Here is a 25,054-nt window from a genome sequence, read left to right on the forward strand (position 1 = left end):
GGGTCTTCAAAATAATCGTACCTCCAAATTATATCGAGAGAGCAAATAGACCACTATGCTCCTACGCGACCACAATATCTTTTGGCCTCTCGCTATCTCTACACCCCAAAATATATCCAAATGATTTAGCACTATTCCGAAATTTCTGTAAAACTTGGACAAAATTTCGAAATTTAATTGGTCAAATTCCAAGCTAGAGAGATTATCCCATTGAAATGTAAAAAGGGGAAAGTTTATATAGAGCCGAGCTCTAAACAATCAAATTAGAGCCTAACCCAAAATTTTCTCTAGAAGAGATTGTTTTGATGTCGAAATATCATCAAATTGATCATCTCCATATCAAGATGCATTGACATGAGAAAAAAATAGATTTCAAGTTTTAGAAATAGTGCATCTTATAAAGTATTTTTGGACCATTAGTTTTTAATATTTTCAAGTTGTCGTACAGATCTGCTTGATCTACACTATTTTTGAAGCTTTAAATTTGTTAATTAAAGATAAAAATATAATTTAAGGCTATCACAAAACTTTCTACTATTGAAACCATATTTCTCAATATTATTTCAAAGTGGGATCTAATTTGATTGTATAGAGCCTCGGATCTATACAAACCACACCCATGTAAAAATAATATAAAAAGAGAAAAAGCGTGAAAAAGTAATTTTAGTAATTCTTCTGTAATTAACTGGAAAGTATTTTTCAACAAGAGAGTAGTCTGCGATATATCAAATCTTCTCCATCAAATGATAGAGTGAGGGAAACAAACGATGCTCTTGTAGGGTTCCTGAGTTCCGGGTTTTCTGGTATGTGTTCTCTTTCTTTCTTATTTTTTTATTGAAGGCACTATGATGTTGATTTAGTTTGATACTCATGGAACGTGTCCGGGCTCAAACTGTTTGATTTTGTGCGCAAATTTGCAACCTTTAGCTAGGATTTTATGTTGAATTTTGTATCAGTGAGCTGTTTTTTTTGTGTACTTTCTGGTTGCTTTTTCTTTGACAAAGAGGAATTGGTGGGGAATTTCTGAGGTTGACCTAGGGTTTCTATTTTTGTTCTGCACGTTTCTTCCTTTTATTTTCTTCTCTTTTGTTTCTTGTTTTTATTTATATGCAAAATACAAATTCCTTGCAACTTCTGTAGTTTTGATCCAGGTTCGTTTTGATATGCTGCAAGCATGTTGGTGATTTTTCTGCAATGTTGCATTTTTTGTGTGAAAAGTGTTAGTTTGATGTCACTTTATCTTGCTGTTCAGGAATATTTTATTTGGTTTTTTTGTTCTTTGTTAATGATGTTTCGTTGGCTGATGAGGTGAAGAAAAAAGTGGTTTTATCCCAACTTCACATTAACCTCTCCAATGTTTTTTCTTGTTGAATTTAAAAGGTTTTTTTTTTTGTTGATAAAGGTGACTGTATATTGTATTAACATAAAATAATGAAATTTTTGGGATTTTGAGCTTATTCATTTGTTTAATGAGAGGAATTCAATTTGTGAAGGTCATGCATCTCCAGATGATCCTTTTTTTTCCCCTTATTTCCTTATTTTCTTTCCTAAACCACTTCGGTCAATGGATGTTAAAAAAAATGGGTTAAACTATTTTAATTTAATAGAACACCTAGGAGAAACCAGGTTCACCTGACATTTGGAATTCAAACATTTAAGGATGATGCTTTGTAGTTTTCATTTTAGTTTGAGTTTATTGAGAATTTAAAATGGAGCCCATTTACTGAGGTTTTGAGGTGTGGTTGCTTCTTGGATCAGATCCGGGAAAGAGAGAGGCTTGACTCAGCCAAGGGGGGGGGGGGAAGCGATCAGATCCAAAAAAGAGAGTGGGAAAGAGGTGAAATTTGAGTTGGAGAGAGGGGTCGAGATTTAACAAGAGAAAACCGAGAAGGGAAATTCGAGGACGAGAGAGGGGGTGAGATTTGACAGGAGGAGAATGAGAGGGGAAAGAAAGGGCGATATTTAAGTAGAGGCAAGAGAGAGAGTGAGGGGAACAAGTGCTTTCAGAGTACCGGGAGAGAAGAGTTTGAGATGGCTGAAACAGATAACAACCTTTTTCCTCTACTCATAAACATAATGAACGATGTGGAGGGGGAGACGAGCTTGGAACAACAAATGCTCCATCAAAGACCCTTTCAGCATGACTTCTCTTGATGGGCGTAAACTACCATCCTTCTTATACCTTGGGAACCATTGCACAAGAGGAGAGAGTCTCAAGAGATCCCTCTTGAACCTTGTCACTGCAGATATTTAGTGAGACGATTTCATCTACTGCCGTACGTCTCATGCCTTGGGAACCACTGCACAAGAGGAGAGAGTCTCAAGAGATCCCTCTTGAACCTTGTCACCGTAGAGACGTAGTGTGACGATTGCCATCTACTGCCGTACCTCTTATGCCCTGGTGGTCACTGCACAAGAGGAGAGAGTGTGCCATCTACTGCCGTACCTCATGCCCTAGTGGCCATTGCACAAGAGGAGAGAGTCTCAAGAGATCCCTCTAGAACCTTGTCATCACAGAGACTTGGTGGGACAATTGCCATCTACTGCCATACCTCTTATGCCCTGGAAACTACTGCACAAGAGGAGAAAGTCTCAAGAGATCCCTCCATCTGCATTTATGGGCTGCTTGGCTCGAGACATGCAGGCTTCAGAATCTGATCTAAGAATGGGAAGGGTGGAAATACACAGTTGGGAAGCATTTCATTATCAAAATCTACCAATTATGCTAGTTCATTTCCTCATGATTGAGATGTGGACTTGAATAAAGGCCCACTACTTGAATGTGCCCAAAAGAGCAATTTGATGACGCTCATGATAAGGTGAATGTCACAGATCAGCCTGGGGTTGATGAAGGGACCGATATGCCATCTATTCATGAAGTGGATGAGAGGTTAAATGCAGTTAAAATTAACTGACACAAATAGGCAGGGGTGTTTGGTTTTTTTGCAGAGAGTTGATGATTAACTGAACCAATTTATTGGTGTCATTTGGTTTTCCTATATATGCAAATGGATTTCTGGTCTGTGTTTTGATTCCTCAATTGCATACTTAAAAGTGGATATCTTGGCTGTAAAAGTTGTTCATTGGAAGATTTGAATTATATCTGTAGCTTCGCATTTTACTTCCATCTATTGTAATATGGAAACATCTCCATCTCATTTCTTGACATCAGGTGGCATGCCTGTTTTGAAATTGTGTACGTCAAAATCTGTTTGGCCAGTGTTTACTTATAAGATATGTGATATGTTGAAATGCCATGAAGTAATACGACATGACAAGTAGAAGTGTTCATATTTGAGAAAAATGAAGAAATTTACCAGATAACACTTATAATCCCTTAGATAAGTGTCTTTTATGTGGAAGCATTGATGCCTCTTCTTAGAAATCTTGACACGTAGTCAAGTAGGATGCTTGTGTTAGTGGGGCCTTTCGACTGTTGGCGTTCATGACTTGCTAGAAGAAGCCAAGCAATGAGCATTTTGATTCAAGAGATGGTATGTGAGCTACTGGCCCTAGGCCAAATCTTTGCTAGAGGAGAAAAGGCCAGAATTTGTGAGAGAAGAGGAGGGAGATCGGGAAATTGACATCACCCCAAATAGAAAAGGTGAAACAATTGGGGCACAATGAACTAGGGAATGTGTATTGTTATTAGCAATGAGATGGCTGAAGTTAACAATAAGTACTAGGGAAATTATAAAAAATAGTTATCAAAAAAAAAAAGTATACCTTAATTTTCACCTAATTAGAAAAAAAAACCCAATACTTTCATTGACCTCGTCCATACCTTTTTTCTCTTTTTTGGCATTTTTTTTTACCAAAATAGCCTTCATGGTATCGTATTACCGTGAAGGTAGGCTTAATTACGGTACTTTAAGTATCGTAATGCTAAAGGGCTTCGTTACGGTACTTTAAGTACCATAATGCTAAAGGGCTTCATGCTCACCCGATCAATTTCTATGTACAATTTTGATGGGAGTTTTTGATCAAGATTGTACTTGAATTTTTGTTAGCCTTGGCAATTTTTTTCTCAGAGAGAGATAATGATCCCAAATTTTGATGAATTTGGATCCCAATTTTTCGCAGTTTGTTCCTTTCAATTCCCCACAATACAATAGAAACCCCCATTTTTGAATCAGACAGTTGCTTAGAGTGAGAAACCATCGTTTCCTTGTAAACTGCTAATGCATTTTAATGATTTTGAAGTTGGGTCTTGAGAGAGAAACCTATTTGTACGGTTTGTATATTCTCCTTTGAGAAACAATGGTAAGAGAGTGCAGATCGAATCATTCTATGACCAATTAAAATCCTTTGCATCTCTTTCTCTCTCTAACCCATTGCTCATCTTCCCTTCCACTTCGGATGCCGACTCTCTATGTGCTCTTAAGATCATAACCCATGTCTTAGCTTCCGATTCCATAAGGTACTTTTGCTACCCCATCTCTAGTTTTAGAGAGATAAAAGAAGTTTCAAACCAGCTTCTTCAATCTTCTGACCAACCCATCTTTGCACGCTTGGTCAATTGGGGTTTTCACAGAGATCTTCGTCGAATTTTGAACTTGGGTCCTCTGGTTCAAAACCAGGCAGATTTGGTCTATGATTTCGATGGATCCGCTCTTGCCAATGCTGCTGATCTAGATAGTGATGATGAATTAGAGAGAGGGTGAAGATAGTGCAGAGTCAGAGAGTGATGAGGAGGGTAACATGGTAGAAAGAGAAAGGTCTCTGATGAAATTGACCCAATTCAGCTCTTTCAAAGACTGAAAGTCGAGTATTATGGTACTTAAAGTACCCTAATGAAGCCTACTTAAAATACTGTAATGAAACCCTTTAGTATTACGGTACTTTAAGTATCGTAATTATGCTACCTTCACGGTAATACGACTACCGTGAAGGCTATTTTAGTAAAAAAAAAAAGTTAAAATGAGAAAAAAGGATATGGATGAGGTTAATGAAAGTATGGGGATTTTTTTTCTAAATAGATGAAAATTAAGGTATATTTCTAATAATTTCCCTAAGTACTAAAACAAAACAAAAAAAAAAGAAAAAAAAGAAGTTTACCAAAAACCACAAAGAAGGAAAAAAACATTAGAGGCACCAGAAAATTGTTTTATGTCCTTTACTCATGGGTGGAGTCTGAGAAAGAGTTGATCATCTGCGTGATAAGGAAATCTTGTTGTCTTCAAAGTGTTGTGGTCCCTATATTGAGAAAGGAGTTGAGTAGGGTTATCGAAATGTTAAAGTAGCATTTGTTCATTAAGGTTTGTTTTGGGGTTCCTATTTTTCAGAAACTGTTGCCATCCTGAGAATTGGGGAGTTTCAATCTTTGAACATGCATATGATGCGCAGTCGAGTGCGTACTACTTTGCTGTGACTTCTAGGGATTTGGTGATGTGTCTTTTGTCGCATTTATCAACTAGATTTTGTGTGGCTTTCTATGCGATTGCTTAACGTTTGGGCTTTATGTCTCTTCATGATATGGTGTCATAGCCCCTTGCTAAATTTTGGGGGTGTCAAGAGGAATATCAGAATTTCCATAGGGTCGATAACATGGCCAAGTAGTGAACACTATTGTGGCTTCTAAAGTCCTTAGCTATTGGACAAGCGGGAAATCAGAGGGCCCCGAGAAGGTGTGTTATAGTTGATAGTTGAGTGTAGGGTTGTTAATGGGATAGGCTCAGAACGAGCCATGCTAAACTGAAACCTACCCAGATTCTTTTGAGCTAAGCCTAGACTTGCCCCGGGCCTGAACTTTTAGCCCAGGCAAGACTCTAGCCAGGCCCACATTCTTTACTTGAAGCCCGACCCTACCCAGCACTTGATTAATGTAGACTATATATTTTAGCCTTCTTAAGCTTAAGAGCTTTGCCTTTATAATTCTCCACCCATGCTTCGATCTCTTCTCTCTGCTGGGGATCTAATCCAGTCCTTAGTACATGCAGTCTCCTCTCTCTCTCTCTCTTTGTCACTCTGGCCATGGCAGTAGGAGCTTCAAAGATCTGACATTGAAGCATGCCTAGTGCTTCAAGAAGAAAGAGCTCCCCTGTTTTGATGTGGTAGGAATCTGCCATTATGAGGACCTTGCCTCCAAGCAGATCTGCCGTCGCAATTTTATTGGGAGATCACCTATTGATTGTTTGCAAAGTATATAGAGAGAGAGAGAGAGAGAGAGAGAGAGAGAGGACAGAGGGAGGAGGGGGAGAGAGAGAGACAATGAAGAAAGGGATGCATGATGCTCTTATTGTTCCCCAAATTCATACCAAGGAGCAAATTTTCTTTGTCTCTCCAATTTTACATCATTGTGTAGAGAGTAAGAAAGACAGATGCTCTTAATCGGGGGAGAGACTTTTTCACTTTCACAGTTGTTGAAACTAGAAGGGTTGCTTGACACAAAATAGTTATAAATACCCTAGAAATATCAAAAACAAGGAATGTACAATTTTGACATAATTGCCGTAAAATTAGAAGATTGAATAGAAAAAGGGGCTTGCGGTAGAGTGCAAATGTCGTAAGGGGCTTAGAGAGACTCATCATATAAAACTTCGTAAGAGCTGCTAAATCAACTAGGCATACACCCTCTAGTAAAGCTGCATTCCAATCTGTAGTGGCAACCAGATGCTCAGATTTCTTTCTTGAACAAGCATGCTACCCTTTTTTGGGAAGTCCTAATGCCTCCTTTGTCCCAACTCCCTTCCCTGTCACACATTGTCTAGCATCCAACCACCCACATTTGTCCAGCATTCAACCACCCACATTGTCCAGCATCCAACCACCCACATTTGCTCCACCATCACCCTCCTTCCTAGTATCCTCCATCTCTTCACCACCTCTACCACAATTACACGCACCTCTTTAGACCCTCTATTGCCCAACCTCCTCCTCTAAATCAGTTGAGCTATTTTCAAGTCCTTAATCCCCTCGCTCGACCCTCAGGGGCTTCCACTCCCACTTCCCTTCTGTCATGCCCACCCTCGCCCCAACCTTCTCAATTGAAAACCCCTAACCTTATAACCCTAGATGGTTCTTCATCCCAGCACTCCTCAAGAAGCACCAATCTTCCTTACTGGGCTATTTCCTCCCACACAGGGACAACATCAGAGGTATCGAAAATTGGTTAAAGCCCTTTGGGTGGAACCATAATTGAGTTGTCACAAGCTCTCCTCAAGAGTAGTTCTCTTAAACTTTGGGTCGAAGGGTGGAGCCCTCAAGGTGTTGCATCACGTAAAGCCCATCTTCAAAGGTGCAAGCCTTACTCTAGAATGATGGAAACAAAATTTGGGTCCTTCTCCCAGGCACAAGCTATGGTTGAAGGCATCTCATATCCCCCTCCATGCTTGGCACCTTGAAGGCTTTCAAATTCGTTGGCGAAGCCTGTAGGGGTTCCTTTTTGTGCACTAGCAATCTATCGAGTGCTTCCCTGTGGGAACCATTCAAATCTTGATTGAAACAGTAGATCCCAAGCTCGTCGCCCCCGACATTTGGCTCTTCAAATTTAGATTTTTTCTGCATCTACACCTCTTGGTTCGAGGCCTCACCTTCATCCATTCGCCATAACAGTAAGCGTCCTCCTGGTTCCAAGGTCCAGAGTATGGAACACAATAGGCCCAGTAGACCGAAGCATGATGGGTGGACGACAATTACTCGACACAGACAGAGATCACAAATAGCTATTGTCGATTATACAATCGCTATGGCCCAATTGCTAGCACCCACCCATCAAAGGTTGGTTTTTGACCCACCTCCCAACCATCTCTCTCCCATCCCCGAAACCATGCGCTCCTCAACGACAACCACATGTCCCCACCTCACTTTTCTCTGGGTCAGCAGACTCTCAAACCCAACCCCCGCTGTAACACGTGGAAAGGGCGACATGACCACCTCTTTTCATCATCAACACGTGTCTACCTCCTCTGTACATGCCGAACAAATGTCAGCCCTTCCCCCTCCCCTGCCCTATGACCTTCCACATCTCTACCGCCTTTACATCAGAAGCTCCCTCACTCGGCCACGTCTCTATCGAACTGTACACCTTTGATGCCATACTGTCCCAGCTGCAGCCTGGACAATCAATAGATGGAGCCCATTGTCCTTTAGCTACCTCAATCCCTAGCCCTTTCCTACCTGTTGATCTCCTCTCCTCTCCTTCCCTCCTTTGCCCCATTGTCCTAGCCTCTTCAGGTAGGGGCTCGACTAGGGTTGCTCTATTGATAGCTGCTGATGTAGGGAGAAAATAAAACTAGAACAATAAAAATAAAATAAAGAAAATCGTTGAGAGAATAAACCCTCTCTCAGGGTCAGCAAGGAATCCACCCCAAACCCAACGTCTGTAACGGAATCCACCCCAAAAACAAAGTCTGTAAGGAATCACCCCAAAAAGATCTTATCACAAGATCAACTTTATTCAACTCTCATCATTCTCTGATCGCTTTACAATGATGGACCTCTTCCCTTTAAATTGACTTTAAAAAAGTAAACAAATAAAAAACCCCTCTAACTTGAAGAGAACCTTTCCTTTTATCTCTCACTCCTTTGCCTCACATGCCACCTCTCTTCTCCCTATCTTCTCTTCTCCCTATTTTCTTTCTCCCCTTATTTTCTCTCTTCTTCCTATTTTTCTAAATCCTCACGCACCAAAATTTTCCCAATCTTTATCTTGCCCATAAATCCATCTCTATCTAAATATTCTATAAATCTCTAAGTAAATCTTCCAAATCCATTAAAATAGGAGACCTATATCCTTTTGCCCAATATTAAAATCACCATATCCCCAATACTACTAAAACTCATGCCCCACCTTATTTATGCACACTTTCTAAATTTTTATCTGCATCGTTCTCCTTGGGTTGGGAGAAGCTCGACCTCAAGCTTATCGAACTCAAATCTTTTACGGCCTTTCTCAAGTTGGTGATGTAGTCTCACCATGCGCCTCTGCACTTTTTTATCAATTTCTTCATTAAGCCCATTCATCGAATGCTTTGTGTCGAAGTAGAACACACTGATTTCAGACTCAATCTGGATTTCTCCTTCCGACTCACATGATTGGATTTCAAATATTGCATCACACATACCTTCTTCATATTTTATTGACAATTTTTTTTCTTTTTCTTCACAAATGATATTCGAAATTTCTTGCACATCGGTGTCGCCTTTTGTATCGAGATCTACTTCTTCATATTCTTCTTCCTCTTGTTTCGATTGTAATTTATGAGAGAAATCTTGTAGACCTTGTTCTACTACTTTGTTAATGCTCTCTATGAGGTCTTCTTTGAGTCTCTCAAATCTTTGTTCCAATCACTGAAACCATTGATTGATGGCATGAACTTCGCTTCAAACATCTTCCATAATTAGATCACGGATGTCAAGGCTCTCCATATCTGCATGGATCTTACGGTTCCGATACCAACTGATGCAGGGAGAAAATAAAACTAGAACAACAAAAAAAAAATAAAGAAAATTGTTGAGAGAATAACCCTCTTTCAGGGTCTGCAAGGGAATCCACTCCAAAAATATCTTATCACAGATCAACTTTATTCAACTCTCATCATTCTTTGATCTCTTTACAATGAGGGGCCTCTTCCCTTTAAATAGACTTAAAAAAAAAAAAACAAATAAAAAAACCCTCTCTCTAACTTGGAGAGAACTTATCTCTCTCCTTTACCTCACGTGCCACCTCTTCCCCCCTATTTTCTCTCTTCTCCCTATTTTCTCTCTCCCCCCTATTTTCTCTCTTCTCCCTATTTTTCTAAATCCTCACGCACCAAAATTTTCCCAATTTTTATCTTCCCCATAAATCCATCTCTATCTAAATCTTCTATAAATCTCTAAGTAAATCTCCCAAATCCATCAAAATAGAAGACCTATATCCCTTTGCCCAATATTAAAATCAACCATATCCCCAATCCTACTAAAACTCACACCCCCCACCTTATCTATGCGTACTTTCTAAATTTTTATCTGCATCAGCTCCTCTCCCAACCTCTGATGCTCCCTCAACTCTCCCTTCCGAAGCTACGCTGCCACCTTCTGAACGTTCCCCCTCTAACCCCACCCCCCAATATGTGTGTGGCCCTCTCCTTTATACCCATCTTACAATCCCCCTCCCCAGCTATGACTCCTTCCCCTATTTTCTTTGGGTTGGGCCCCCCCCATTTGCCCTCTTCTCTTCCGTTGCCTCCTATTGCCGAATACTCTTTTATGGTTCTGTGCTTTCCTCACCCCTCCCTCACCCTCTTCCCATGTGCCTCCCTTTCCTGCCATCCTCTCTACTATCTCCCCTCTCCCCCCACCCCTCCAACCCCGCTCGTCCTCCACTCGCATCACCCTAGCCCCTCCTCTCCATGCTCCTGTCCTTAACCCCCCACCAGTAGCCCTGCCATTCCGCCATGCCCACCACCCCTTCTTACCCTCTGTCCTCAATCCCTCCCTCTATCCCACCTCCCCAGCCCTTCAGACTGGCCCCCTCACACCTCAGCCACCTACCCTGGCTTGAGGTCAGCCTCTTCGCCCCACCTCTCTTCTCGTCTTCCTCTATCATCTATTGCCCCCTTAGTCCTCTCTTCGCCCTTATCTCTGTTACCTCACCTTTCCCCTCTGCTGAACCTGTCTGTGCTCCTCAAAGGTTCCCATTCTTCCCCTACTTTTGGCCCAAACTCACCCGGCACCCACAACAGTTCTTACGACTCCACTCCATCTCCCTTAGCCTTGGCTACCTCTTCATTTATTGAAGGCATCGATTCGACTAAAGGAGACATCTTCCGAGTGCTACAAGTAATGGGAATTCGTTGGTAGGCCCCAAATGAAGGCATCAAAGCCTTCATAAAATCTGACGCTCAAGCAAGGTTTGAAGCAAGAGGCAAGAGGAAAAGTCTGGCGTCTGTTCCCACCTCCGAAGGTAGCTCAGCTCATGCAGAGTTTTCAGGTGCACCTCCCACCCACTTCGCCCCTGCCTCTCCTAACAAACAATACTTTAGGTAGTCTTCTTGACTGGCCTCCTCCTCCAACCGTCTAAGATGATAATTCTAACCTGGAATCTTCGAGGTCTTGATGACCTCCAAAAATGTGAGGCAGCAAGAGACTTTTGCTTCAAGCACCAACCTGGAGTCTTAGCAGCACTAGAGACAAAGCTCCACTCTCCCTTCCTTAATCCGCCAAATCTGGGGTAGGAGGCCCTGCCAATGGATTGCTCTGGAGGCCCAAGGGACCTCGGGGGGGCATTTGGGTCATCTAGACTGAACCCTTCACTCCCTCTCTTCCTCTCTAATTACCACCTTCTTCGTCACGGTGATACTTACAAAGAGTCGCAGACAGCCTATTGTGGAAGTACACCGCAGTATATGGCTCCAGCTCAGCTCAACTCAGAAGTCTTCTCTGGGAGGAACTAGATAGGATCCCAGGTCTCAATCCCTCCCCTTGGTGTTTAGGAGGCGACTTTAATGTCATCAGGTGGTCCTTTGAAAGGAACTTGAACCATAGAGTCACCCAATGCATGCTCAACTTCTCGGATTTCATTTCACGCCACAACCTCCTCGATCTACCTCTTCAAGATGCGGAGTTCACGTGGTCTAACCACTCCGCCCCCTCCCTCTCCAAGTTGGATTGCTACTTGATCTGCCCTGAATGGGACTCAACCTTCTCGGGATCACACGCCTTAGCTCTCCCTAAACCTACCTCAGACCACTATCTTATCCTCTTGGACACCTATCAGGCCCCATGGTGTTTCAAGCCTTTATGTCCAAACTCCATTGGCTTGAGGAGGCGGAAATCCACTCTCTCATTCCCCTCTTGGTGGCAGTCCTCCTCCAACCAAGTCCATAGGTGGGCCGGTTTGCGCTACGGTTTCCGACTACAACGCAAATTACAACTCCTCAAGGCTTCCCTTAAAAATTGGAGTCGTCTACAGCCATGCAACTTCAGGGCCCAAAAAGAAGCCTTACTTCTATCCATTGTTAGTTGGGACCAAATCAAGGAGGGTAAGGCTCGATCCCTGACCATTCTCCACGAAGAGGAGCTCTATTGGGCCCAACATTCTAGGATTAAGTGGCTTAAGCATGGGGACCTCAACACAACCTTCTGTCATGCAATAGCCAACTGTAGAAGGCGAGAGAACACTCATCATCATCATCATCAAAGCCTTTTCTCAATTAATTTGGGTCGGCTACATGAATCCTGGTCCATCATTCTGCTATATTACGAGTCATATCCTCAGTGAAGCTATAAGTCCTCATATCTTTTTCTCACTACTTTCAACCATGTCCTTTTGGGCCTACCTTTTACCCTTTTTGAGCCGATTACATCACCATGGATAGCTCCCACTAGGTGGAGCAGGCTGTCATAGACTTCTTCAAAAGTCTTTTTGCCGCACCATAGGGCCTCAGGCCCCCTATGTCAGATCTACCCTTCCTCTCCATCCCCTTTAAAAAGGCAGAATGGTTGGAAAGACTCTTCACTGAAGAAGAAATTCTGAAAGCCATCACATACTTGGGCCAAGATAGGGCAGCCTTGGCGGCTCACGAGTTTATCCATCTCTTCAAAAGGCAAGCATCGTCATCAAGTTGGACTTGGAGAGGACCTATGAGCATGTGGACTAGGCCATCCTTGAAGAAGCTATGTCTAGGATGGGTTTTCGAAACCGCTGGAAAAGATGGATCCAAGGATGTATTTCTAGTCCATTCTTCTCGATCCTTATGAATGGTTCTCCGAAAGGTTTCTTCCCCTTTTCTAGAGGTCCTCGGCAAGTGTTTTGCAAATCCATTGAGAGGTTGTATCATGACAGCCTTACCACTGGTTTTCTTCCCCTTTTCTAGAGTTCTCCGAAAGGTTTCTTCCCCTTTCCTTTTTACTATAGTAGGGGAAGTGTTTAGCAAATCCATTGAGAGGTTGTATCATCACAGCCTTACCACTAGTTTTCAAATACAAAACTGAGGACCAATCATCTCCCACCTGGAACACGCAAACGACACCCTCCTCCTTTTTGGGGTTGACTGTCAACAAGTTGATTGCCTGCTTCTCTTCCTCAAGTGTTTCGAACTGGCCACAGGTTTAGGGTGATAAGGTCAAAACCAGAGTGATTGGGGTGGCTGCTGATGCCCATACTATCTCCTCTTTTGCCGATAGATGGGGTTGTGACGTAGACGAACTACCCTCATCATACGAAGGTTTACCCCTTTGTGTCGGCAAGCCCAAATATAGCCAATGGAGTCATCTTATAGATAAATTTGACTGTAAGTTTGCTGGGTATAAGGGTTGGTTCCTCTGGTCTGCAGGTAGAATTACCCAGTGTTTCAAAAAGCGGACCGCCCAGCTCCTGGGCAGCCACCCAGGTGGTCCAGAAGGCCTGGGCGCATCGCCCAGGCCTAGGCGACCAAATTAGGCGGTTATCCTCAGGCGGCGCCCTACGCCTTGCCCAAGGTCTGAAATGCCGCTCGTTGAGGCCATTTTTGGTTCATTTTGGGTCATTTTTTTTTATATTACATGTACAAAATTGTGGGTTTTAGGTTTCAAATGAACCTAAAACCCATTAGAGGCTATTTTAGAGAGAGAGAAACCAAAAAAAAAAAAAAAAAAATTTACTAGGCCACCCAGGTTCTGGGTGCCTGCCCAGGCACTGGGTGGCCTGGACCCCCCCGACCGCCTAGGTGCTGCCTAGCGATTTTTGAAACACTGGAATTACCCTTACCAAGGCTACTCTATCAAATGTCCCCATCTTCCAGATGTCCCTCTTCCATATACCTTCACGCATTGCTCACTAACTAGAGCAGCTTATGCATAATTTTCTATGGTTGCTTGAAGGTGACAACTCTACATTCCACCTCATCTCCTGGGATACGGTTTGTTTGCCCAAGCACCTTGGGGGGCCTGGGTATTAGCAGTATAAAAAGGAATAACAGCGGCGTCCCCGTCAAGTGTTGGTGGCGGTTGGCCACCCAGGGATACCATCTGTGGCAGCAAGTGGTCTGCCACAAATATCGCCTCCTTCCCTATGAATGGGTGCCCCACACATGGGTTGGTAGCCAGCCCTCAGGAGCATGGAGATCCATCCTCCAAAGCCTTTCCCCCTTCAAACTTAAGATCATATTTTTACCTCGATCAGGCCACAGGGTGAGATTTTGGTTGGATATCTGGCTTGGTGATGCACCCGTTTCCCTAGACTGTTTGACATTCTCGTAATGCTCAGGGGACAGTTGTGGAGCAGTTTGACGCCTTGGGACCCTCTAGAAGTTGGAATCCCAATTTCAGGAGCTCTCTGGCTGATCATGAGATTGATGACTTCCTTGCTTTGTCTTCTTTGATCCAAACAGTATTCCTCCCCCTCCAAGGTGATGATTTAATGGTTTGGTCCAATGCTGCCTCCGGCATCTTTTCAGTTTCCTCATTCTATCGCTTTCTTTTACAAACATCCCTTCCGTCAGCCCTCCTCCCCCTCCGTGCCGAAGGCCTGGTTTCCCTTTATTCCTCCAAGAATACAGGTGTTCAATTGGATAACCTTAGCTGAGTGAGCCTTGACAGTGGACCCAGATACAAAAAAGGGGACTGCCCATACCTATTAGATGCATGATGTGCTTAATAGCTAAAGAAACGAACCCCCGCCTCTTCATCCTTTGCAAGGTGGCCACTAACCTGTCGGGGGACCTGCTACAACTCTTCGGGTGGTATTGGGTAACTCCGAGAAATGTCCCTGATCTCTTCACCTCATTGCACCCACTCCCTTGGGCTTAAGCTTGCATTCTGCTTTGGAAGGTGTCAGTCGCAGCCACCCCTTGAGTGATTTGGACCCAGAGAAATAATTGGATCTTTCGTGATGAGTTCAAGACCACGGAAGCATTAAAATACCGTGTGAAGCACTGTGTCATTTTCTGGTCCAAAACTCACAGCCTTTTCAAACACTTCTCCCCCTCGGACTTCCTTCTTAACTGGGTAGCATTACTGCATACCAGACCCACACACATTCCCCGGGCTTCCCTATGGAGACCCCCTGACCTCGGGCATGTCAAATCCAACTTTGATGGTTGCTCTCTTAGCAACCCAGGCCCAGCCAGCATTGCATTTTTTGAGACCATGTAGGGATGATGCTGCTCTCCTTTTCCAAGTCCATTTGGTCACTCACACTCCAACACTGCCCAAACCCTCGGCCTCCTAGAGGGCCTCAAGATTTTTGACCTCTGCTGGGGTACTTCCTTGATGGTCGAAGGCGACTCCAAAATGTCATCCATTGGCCCTCCGGTTCTTCCACATGCCTATGTAGACTGGCCAACTTTTTCGACGAAAGTTTGCTCCTAAGCGCTAACCTGTCTGTCACTTGGAGATATATCTGGCGAGGGTCAAACTCAGCTGCAGATACCTTGGCCAGAGAAGGGGCCAATTCTGCCATGGCCCTGCTAGGAACCAGTGCTACACCTTTTCAAGAGCATGACTCCTTTTCTATGTACTCTATAGGGAGTGTAGTTCTGTGATACTGCATTTCCTTGTATAGCCGACTTTAAGTGGGCCTTGCAGCCTGCCCTGACTAGGGGAGGTTGTTTTATGTACATAACACTTTACTTCAATACAAAGTTAATTGAATTTTAAAAAAAAGAAGATTAAAAAGAGAAAATACATTTTCAACGAGGCATCGTCTGTTTTCTCTCTCAGTGAGAACCTGCATCTTCATTCTTGGGACCCATGAACCCATGGAGCTATTAAACAGTAGAACCCCACCTTCGTGTTGATGCGCCACTGATTTTTAGAGGCCATTAGAGGAGCTAACTGAACCTTTGGAGGTATTCACAAATTCCTCTCTTCCTTTTCTCTCTAACCAACCTGAAAATTCCCCTTCTCCTCTCTAAAGATTCCATTTCTCAAGAAGCAGTTTTTCCAAAGATAATGGTGGCCACAAGGACAAGAGAGTTGGAAACCAAAAGAGGCCAGGAAAAACTTCAAAGTGACTAGTATTCTGGGTTCTACAAGAACCAGAGACAGAGAGAGAGATAGACCAGAGATTCATAGATGGCATGGTACTTGTACCATAGGAGCTTCTTTGGTATTTCCATGGCCTTGAGTCAAGACCAAATGACCCACAAAGAGAAAGTAAACGGGGCTTTGTGAGTTTTTGATGAAGTGTTTTAGGGGATGGTAGCATTGGAGGTGCGTACTTGCAATTGTGGGGTTAAAATAATGATTGGCATCTCAAGTAGAGGATTTGATTGGGTTTGTGCTTCCCTCTCGGAAAAGTAAATTTGCAGAGAGAGAGAGAAGGTGAGAGTCTGAGAGGAAAATGAAGAGAGAGAGGGAGGGATTCTTTTGGTTTGGAACTTCGGCGTTCCCATAGTCCTGCATCGTTCAAGAGAGGGAAGGGTGGGCCCAGGAGACTTATAAAAGATGATTACATGGAGGTATTTTTGTTGCATTGATTTTTTTATTGTAATGATTGAGGGAGCTTCCTTCTTTGGTTCATCCTCTTTAAATTATTTATTTAAACACTTGATGTATAAAATTCATGCCCGGCCAAAGGTGGCCCCAGCCTGGTCCAAACCGGAAATAACACAAGATTAGTCTGATCCAAGCGAGGCCCACGGGCCTTAACTTGGGGCCTGAATGCAGCTCAAACACAAGGTCTGGCCCGAAAGTTCAAGGGCTGGCCCGGCAAACTGTCAACAACTCTGTGGTAGAGTGCTCAGTAATCTTGGTTTGCTTGGCATTGATAAATGACTTAGCTATGCTTAAAATATTTTCCAGTGGTTTGATTGTCCACATTTTAGATAGAGAATTTGTGAGCAAATTTTTCTGTCTCTTAAGATGAATTTCATAAAGAGTCAAAGAAACTGTTGGCTGATGAGCTAAGCACTGATAATGTGTAAGAACGAGACCAGGTAACTAGTGCTGAAATTTCATTTTATCATAAGTGGTTTTCATATGCTTTACAGCTGGAATATTATAGATTTTATTAATTATTGCGCATGCATGTTGGATCTTAGAATTCTCTCTGAGGTACATTTCCATTTGAACAAATAAGCTTGAAAGCTAATCAAAAGTTCAAAACTGCCCATAATATTCTCTATCCATATTCGAATGAAGAAATAAATATCCAGAATACTTGTCGGTATATGGAAAACATGTAGGGCCTTGTAATAAATGTATAAGAGGTAGGGCTAATCTTTTTCTGGTTCTCAATCTCTTGTCATTTTTTTTGCAGGTAAGATTGTAGTTGACGTATTGTCTTGACTCCTTCGGTACTAAAACCTCTCAACTTTTCTTTGCTACTGGTTTCCCTCTACCTGTTAAGCTTTTCTGATATCATATGCTCCTCCATATATTTGACCATCGATACCTCATCTTTTCATTTGAATAACGTGTCAAACTTCCACTCTGTTCATTCTACTTGTTTAGGGGGTGAGGGAAGGCTATAATATCATTTGTCTTTGAAGCCTATCCATATTCTTTATCACATTTGATTCTATATGTACCTACCCTCTCTCTGTCTCTCTCTCATCCAACATGTCAAATGATTGGTCACATGGCGAGGTCCTAAAAGCCGTCTTCCCTCTCCTTGATGGTTCCGACCTTGCATCATGCATGTGCGTTTGCAAGCAATGGAGGGACACAGCCAAAGATGACTACCTATGGCGTTGCCTATGTGCCAAAAAGTGGCCCTCCATTTGCAAGAAGCCCCAACCCCCCTCCACAACTTACCACCATCTCTTCAGAACCTTCTCGAAACAAACTCGAAGCCGCCCTCTTCCCCCTCCTAAACTGACCTTCCATGACTTAGAATTTTTCATTGACCTTTGGTCAAATGACCAACTAGTCTTCTCGGAAGCCATTGCAGGTCCCATCCTCAGGCAAGGGATAGAGGTCCCACCTCAAGGAATATGTGAGCCCATGAGGTCCCACTTAGAGGGACCCACGTACAAAATGGCCACATCAGTGAAGTCTAGGTTTTCTATGCTTGATGGAGATGAGGCTCGAGCATCAGTGCTTGTGAGCCGTAAAGATACTAATAAGATCGCTTGTATTATAGAGAATTCTAGGTTTGATTATGTTGATAGAACTGCTTTTAGAGCCTTGGCCTTTGACTACTTACAATTCTCGCCTTTGTACCCGTTTGTGTCGGAGTCTAGGGCGTGGTTGTCTTTGCTTTTGGTGGAGTCTTGTGGAGGAAAGGTTGATGTTTTCGGAATTGAGATGGACTTTTGTGACACTGCAAATTCTGAGGAGGAGGTCTTGTGGTTGTTAGACATGCTTGAATGGAAGTGAGGGAAATTGAGTATGTTGGGCTTGTTCATGTTATTGGAATAAGAACTGTGGGATGGTTGTGCAGTGAATTGGTCTCTTTCTCACACACACACACACACACACATGCACACACTCTGTTTATGTTATTGGAATAAGAACTCTGGATGGTTGTCTCTCTCTCTCGCTCCCTGTAGGGTGGGGTCAAATGTAGTGTTGTGGTGGGTCCCTCCTTTTCTTTTCATTTTTTTATTTACTGCCTTTGTACAGTTGAAACATAAAGCAATCAAGGACTTATCTGTATTTGTTCTCCTTATCAGTTGCATACGACTTGTGATTCTGACTGACCATTTGTTATACATGATGTTCATTGGTGTTACTTATTTTGGGACGATATGATTTTTCCAGATTAGTTGGACAAACTCTAGCCAAGTAATTTACTTAGTCATATCGTTTACCTCAACAATAGATTGTTGTTGCTTATTTTGTGATGATATGATTTTGTTGTTGCTTATTTTGTGATGATATGATTTTTCCAGATTACTTGGACATACTCTAGCCAAGTAATTTACTTAATTGTTTTACTTAGTCATATCGTTTACCTCAACAATAGGTCACTTGCAATGTTCCATATTCATTTCATGAACAATGACCTCACCATTCATTTGGTATAGCTTAAACTAAGAATACAAATTAGTATGACCTCACCATTCATTTGGTATAAGCTTAAATTAAGAATACAAATTAGTGATCACAACAATAGGAAGGACCTTTCGTTCCATGTCCTTTAGAAAAGGGAAAAAAGAGAGAAGGAAGAAACAAGCGGTGGCTAAAAAGCATCAACGGATGGATATCTGACAGGCTTGCTCGGGTTGGACTGAGTGACTTGGGACGGGACCCTATCGAGTACTTACCTGATGCTGACTTCTTAATCCTTGAAAAAAAGGCATGTAGGGATGGTTTTTGGTGCACTTCACATGGGAAGCAAAGCATCAAGGGATGGATATCTGTAATGGCACTTTATATGGGTGAGTTACGACATCCATCTCTCACATGCACGTAGACGCACTAAGCCTGCATGCAGGTTTTACTTCAACTCTTATGGAACAGAATTGGAAATAGAAAGTATTTTTGGTCCATTGCAGCCATTGATTCTCAAAACCCCTTAATAGATGGATAGAATTTTTCCAACTAGGATTTGAGTTTGGAGCCCCGTGATCCATATCTTTTCCCACGAGACTAGTTTCAACTATTTTTCTCTAGTCCCACTGTTTGTGTCTGAAACTCATCACTTACATGTACAATCCTATTTCATGACCATTTCTTTCGAGTCTTGTTGAGGAAAAACTAATCGGGTGTGAAGGAGACTGCCCATTCTTTCTAGCCAAAAGATATTCTACACCTGCGAGATGTAGAATGTTCATTTACTTCCTCGGGTAAAACCCCACTTAGAGTTAATTTTACGACCCCAAATTTTGGGGATGTAACCTCTTCAACCTATATATTAACCTTAGTTAAAAAAATTCCTGATTTAACCCTCTATGCACTTGAAAGAAAATAATGCCTTGAGATTGAATAGAGACCATCCAATTTTTAGATGGTGAGAACTAAGTGATAGAAAACTCAAATATCAATTTTTTTTTGGAGAATAATCATCTACTTATTCTTAAGTGGTTCCCAAAATTTCAGATTGAAAAAATGCTCCCAAACAGGTCTTTTGACTGAGGTAGTAGAAGTAAACTATACTCCCTAGGGAGCGTAGTATATGTGCTTTTCTCTCTATGGTTCCTACCTCCTCTTGGAATCCATTTTCTGTAATACCATTTTATCTCTTTAAAGTCTACAAGTACATTCCAATTTCAAAATTACTTGAAAGCTCATAAAAAATGTGGAGAAGATTGACCCTATTTCAGATGTGGAAAAGAGTGACCCTATTTCTTCTTCTTCTTCTTGTTTTTTTTTTGGCCTTGGTTGTATAGAATTTTTGTGTATCCTTCACCATCCGGGTGAATTTTGTATATTGCTCCCTTGAGAGGATGCACATTTTTGTACTTGTACATTCTCCTTTTTAATTAACGTTAACCTTCTCTCAAAAAAACTCTCCATTTTTTTCTATTAACCCGCCATTTTCTCCTGTGAATAATCCAATGCTCCATTGAAGCCATGCACCCCAAAACCCAATATGAACCAATCTAGTGCTATCCATTAACAAATCCACCTTAGAAAAGGACTTTAAAAAATCCTTTCCCCTTTACTATTTCACTCTACAGAAGAAGCATGTGGAGCCTTAAAGCTCTTATTCAACAACTCCATATTTGGGGTAATCATCTACTCTGACTCCCTTGTAACTTATTTTTTCAATCTCAAAGATACCTGCAGTCTCAAAGAGGTTTTTGCCATGGTAATTCTCTCGTTAGAGAGAGACTACTAATCCTTATCGTTGATTGCATCCAAATATTGCTTGGAAGCATAAAAACTGGCAATTTGGCTTCCCAATGCTTTTCTCTAACAAAAAGCATGTTGAAAAAACTGGCAATTTGGCTTCCCAATGCTTTTCTCTAACAAAAACCATGCTGAAAAACAATTTCTACCTTCCACTTGAGGCTCGCTGTAATGTTGGTTTTGTAATAGAAAATGAGGCATGCTTTGAGAGAATTTTAGACATAGGTTTCAAGTGAAACTCAGTAAGCTTTCCTATGTTCATGTCTTTATTTGTCTAAGGCTCTTTGAGAAATGGATTTCTCAAATGGCTTTAAAGCCTGATAACTGGATTAGCATGATTATGGATTATCAGTTGAGGATTGTATTTTGCCACTTGGGTTGTTCTGCAAATGCCAAGAGAAGGATAAGACAGAAACTTCGATCATTTTTCACATCTGAGTGTTTTAGATGAAGTTTTTACAGTGATTTAGAGGATTTTTTGACTTTGTGGAAAATCAGGTGTTTACTGAAGTTGATTTTCAATTTTCTAGTGATATAGTCAAGCTCAGCATTGAGTGCAAATTCTGGTATCATTGATTTGTGTCTTGGGGTTGGTATTATTGATAACCTCATAGCATTCTTCATGAGATGCTAGGAATCGGGCTTGGGTCAAGATGGTAGCACCTGGGTTTTCATAGCACTACGTCTCAAGTTCCATTCCTATGTAACCTTCTCAAAAAAAAAAACCTTGATCAGATGAATGATAAGGGAGCTTTTGTTGGTATAAATTATGTAAAGAATATCAAACAACCGAAGCCACATGATTTCAGAGATCCCACATTGAAGATGAGTTGCTTGATTTTCAGAACTTGACTTGATAACCGTAGGCCTGAGTTAATGGCTGATTCTTGTGATAAGCTGATGGATCCAAGGGTTGATGTTGGTACCCCCAATTCGAATTTAATGATCCATCCTTATTGTAGACTTGGGAGTTTGCACAATGCTCAACTTTTTTCGTTTTGAACCCAATGAACAAACCTCTCTCCTCTTTCTTATGGTTATTATGCAACTGCACAATTCTACAGTGTTTTGCTTCAATTGGCTATGATTAAAAAAAAGTTGATGGTGAATGCTTGGGGTGAACCCAAGTTTTAAATTTGGCCATAGTATGCTATATGTATTCTTGTGTGCTTGATTAAGTGAAGGGTTATTTAAATCAGCCAGTAAGGTTATAAATTCTTCTAAACAACTTGATCACCATCAGAGGTTTTTACCAACTATTTGAGGTTGGCTACATGAATTATGGTCTGCCGTTCTGCTCTATCAGGGGCCATAACCTCATATATATATATATATATATATATATATATATATATATATATATAGGGTGCGGTTTGCATACGGATGCATTCGTAGCTGTAGAGGTAAGGTGCACCTTCAAATTTTATCATGGTATATAATTTTGATGTAAAAGGTTCTTAGGATTATCTCAAAATCTATTTTTATAGCTAATTATAAAATTTTAAATTTAAAAAATGGTTAAAATCAAGTAGATCTATAAACATCTGAAAATCTTGAAAATGGACGGTGTAGATAATATGTTGTAAAATGCACTATTTCTGAGAGTTAATCTTAAAATTTTTCCATAGATATATATATATATATATATATATATATATGCCAATCAAGTTGTGTAGAAAACCAAGAGTTTAGGATCTCCACAGACAATGGAGGTACCAAAAAGTGCTTTAAGTAGATCTATAGGAAGCTCATGTCACAAAAGCTAAGAAAAAATTCAGAAAGGTGGAAGTGATTTCCTGCTTTTAAAATGTGGATTGGGTTGGTTAACTGAGAAAAACTATGAAATCCAAGGATGAAGGCATTAGTTGTGGCATCTATATTTGTTAGATGATTGATTTAAATTAGTTGTCAAAATCTTATTATTGGAGTGGAGCGCTCTTTTTAATATTAAATGGGTAGTGCATCTAAACATGACCTATGATTTGAATTAGTTATCAAATTCTCATACTTGGGGTATTCCTCCAAAGAAGGGGGAAAAAAAAAAATATCATACTCAGGGTGCTGCTCGCTTCCTTCTAAATTAACACTCCACGACCTCATAAAACCCTTCTTAGTGAAAAGCTGCCATATGTTGGGTCCTCTGCTTCCTTGAAACGTTTGGTTGGTCATTTTCGGGACTCAATTGAAATATAATGCTTTAATTTGCAGAAATAATAAATGGAATCTTTGCCAAGTGGACTCTGGCTTTATCATCTGTGCAGCCTTTCATAGTACTTGTGCTAAACTTGTGTTGGTTTTAAGTTTGGGCTTAATAGATATGGTGGGATTCGCATTTAAACTTTCGCAGGACATTTTTTTTTTCCTTGTGCAATTGTACTTCTTGGAACTTATTCTTTGAACTCTCCTAGTGACCCTTAAGGATGCATTTTATAGTAGAAAGAATGAGAACTTGAATATTCAATTGCATGTCTAACCAATGAGAACTCCGCCTTGGCCGCCCCCAAGCCGGTCATGCCAGTCCCAAGGCCCTAGGTCAAGGAGGGTTATGTTAGGTACGCTGCTAGTGTAGAACTTTGCCGAATCTTCTCATGAATCCTGGACATATGTGCAAGGCTCTAAAAGGGTAAGGGGTATGGCCCTTGATAGAGCAGAATGGCGGAACAAGATTCGTGCTCAACTTGTTGAGATAATACTCGGATGATGATGATGCTAGTGTCTGTATCAACTAGACGAACCTAAACTAACACTTAAATTCTGCACAATCAATAATTACAGGAAAATTTATCTGTAAGTAATATCTAGCCATTGGTGTGGGAAATCTAGAATCTCTAGTTTCCATGCATGTTACAAGCAAATATGGAAATTTTGTGTTCGTGTTTGATTCATGAAGGCTTCATGCCTTAGCTCAATTTTTGGCTGAAAGCTCATCACATGATGCTAAAATAGATTTTGAATGATGATGGGATGTGTGTCCTTACAGGCCCATGTATGTGGCGACAGGATTCTCAGTTGCAAGGCTGGGGGCTTTCATAGAGCTAGGAATACTTAGGCCTTGCATCACATCTGAGCTGAGTATGCATTTACAGAACCCATTTATTGGGAGAGTGGATGCTAGGTCGTTCGTTTAGAGTATATTATCATGCTTGGCTTCATTCCATACTATCAAGAAATTAATACAGGTTACTGGCACGTGTCATTTGAGAAACCAATATCTCTTGCAATATACTGATTTACTATTGAGTTCTGTATCACATTGCAATGACAGTTTTTGCATACTGCACTTCTGTGCTTTGAACAATTTTAGCTAGCATGACTTTTCTACCCATTCGGTTTATGCATTAATAGATGCACTTTGCATCTGTTTTTTGGCTCACATTTATTTGTACGTGCATGCGTTATGTTGCTATCGCATATGGTGCCTCCTATTTTCGAAGAGATTTTTTCTTAGCATTCTAATGCTGATTGTTCTTTTGTTCTGTTGATAACCTTAATATGTTAGATTCTTGTCGTGTTTATTATGTAACTTTGCTCATTTAAAGAAAAATGACGCGGCTGCAATTTGTCTCCTGGTTTGTCCTCAATGCATTCAGAGACATTATTCAAGAGCAATAGTGGCCTTTGTTCTAACAATTGTGCATGACTAAAGTCATCATTTTGAGGGTTGGCTAGGTATTTCGAATTGTGTAAATTGTACATTATTGTGTTATTTGTGGTGGGTTGGAGATGTTCAATCCACATTGATTCATTTTCTCTTGCCCTGTGCTTGTCCTCAAATATATCTGTAAGTTTAATCACTTGAGGTGCTCCTCCCCCAAATGCCCTTTAACCAGTACCTGTAACATCTCAAAAAACGTCTTCATAATTGCCATCTACTTGGTGCAGATAATTTGTGAAACTTTCCATAATGCTTGTGCAGCAACTGTGTCTCTGTTGGCTTATTCTTGGCATCCTTTTTTACCTCCTAATGTCAAACAAGTAGAACATTTCTTTACCCTTTTTGGTAAGAATATCCGAAGGACGTGTTTCTTAATTTCAATTTAGTAAAGAGAACACATGTATTGGACATATGCAGGGGTAAGATAAGTAACTGAGAAAATGCTGTTTAAATAGATCGAAATTCTACAAAGTGGGGGTCATTCTCACTTTAGCACCAAAGTTAAATGGCCCAAATACCTTTGTTTGTTCTGATTTTCTACTCTTCAACATGTTTTTTTTTTTACTAAAATCTTTTGTTTTAGGTTTGCAACCCTTATCAAGCTATGTTTTAACAACCTGCTTGTTTATGGGTTCTAAACTTGTAACACGTATCTCTATAAGTAAAATATCTTGTTTCAAGTTTGGAATCTGGAATGAGAATTAGGATTTTGCTTATTTAGCTTCACTTTGTATTATAGGTAATTGACCAAAATGT

At 41.2% G+C, this 25,054-nt stretch overlaps 1 protein-coding gene, 1 long non-coding RNA gene and 1 other non-coding gene across 4 annotated transcripts; 2 read left to right on the forward strand and 1 right to left on the reverse strand.

Moving 5' to 3' along the window:
* Window positions 1-742: 742 nt before the first annotated feature.
* LOC18427987 (uncharacterized) lies at window positions 743-24,393 on the forward strand. Of its 2 annotated transcripts, none has more exons than XR_016043303.1 (2): window positions 743-803; window positions 23,624-24,393. It is a non-coding gene; the product is annotated as an uncharacterized LOC18427987 (transcript). The 2 variants fall into 2 exon arrangements; XR_016043302.1 differs by lacking the exon at window positions 23,624-24,393 and adding an exon at window positions 1,759-3,327.
* Window positions 11,868-13,568, reverse strand: LOC148779993 (uncharacterized). The gene is made up of 2 exons (XR_016043304.1): window positions 12,359-13,568; window positions 11,868-12,263 (listed from the first exon to the last, which is right to left on the reverse strand). It is a non-coding gene; the product is annotated as an uncharacterized LOC148779993 (long non-coding RNA).
* On the forward strand, window positions 17,335-18,293 carry LOC148779994 (F-box family protein). Its single transcript, XM_088850345.1, has one exon. The coding sequence runs from the start codon at window positions 17,467-17,469 to the stop codon at window positions 18,223-18,225; it is 759 nt and encodes a 252-aa protein (XP_088706471.1). The 5' UTR covers window positions 17,335-17,466; the 3' UTR covers window positions 18,226-18,293.
* Window positions 24,394-25,054: the final 661 nt, after the last annotated feature.

This window comes from Amborella trichopoda, chromosome 10, assembly GCF_054954075.1.
Source record: "Amborella trichopoda isolate Santa Cruz 75 chromosome 10, AtrichopodaSantaCruz75HAP2 v2.0, whole genome shotgun sequence".
NCBI lineage: Eukaryota > Viridiplantae > Streptophyta > Magnoliopsida > Amborellales > Amborellaceae > Amborella > Amborella trichopoda.

What these genes read in the sequence shown, in the direction of transcription:
- LOC148779994 (XM_088850345.1), top strand. Translation starts at nt 17,467, where the DNA reads ATGTCAAATGATTGGTCACATGGCGAGGTCCTAAAAGCCGTCTTCCCT.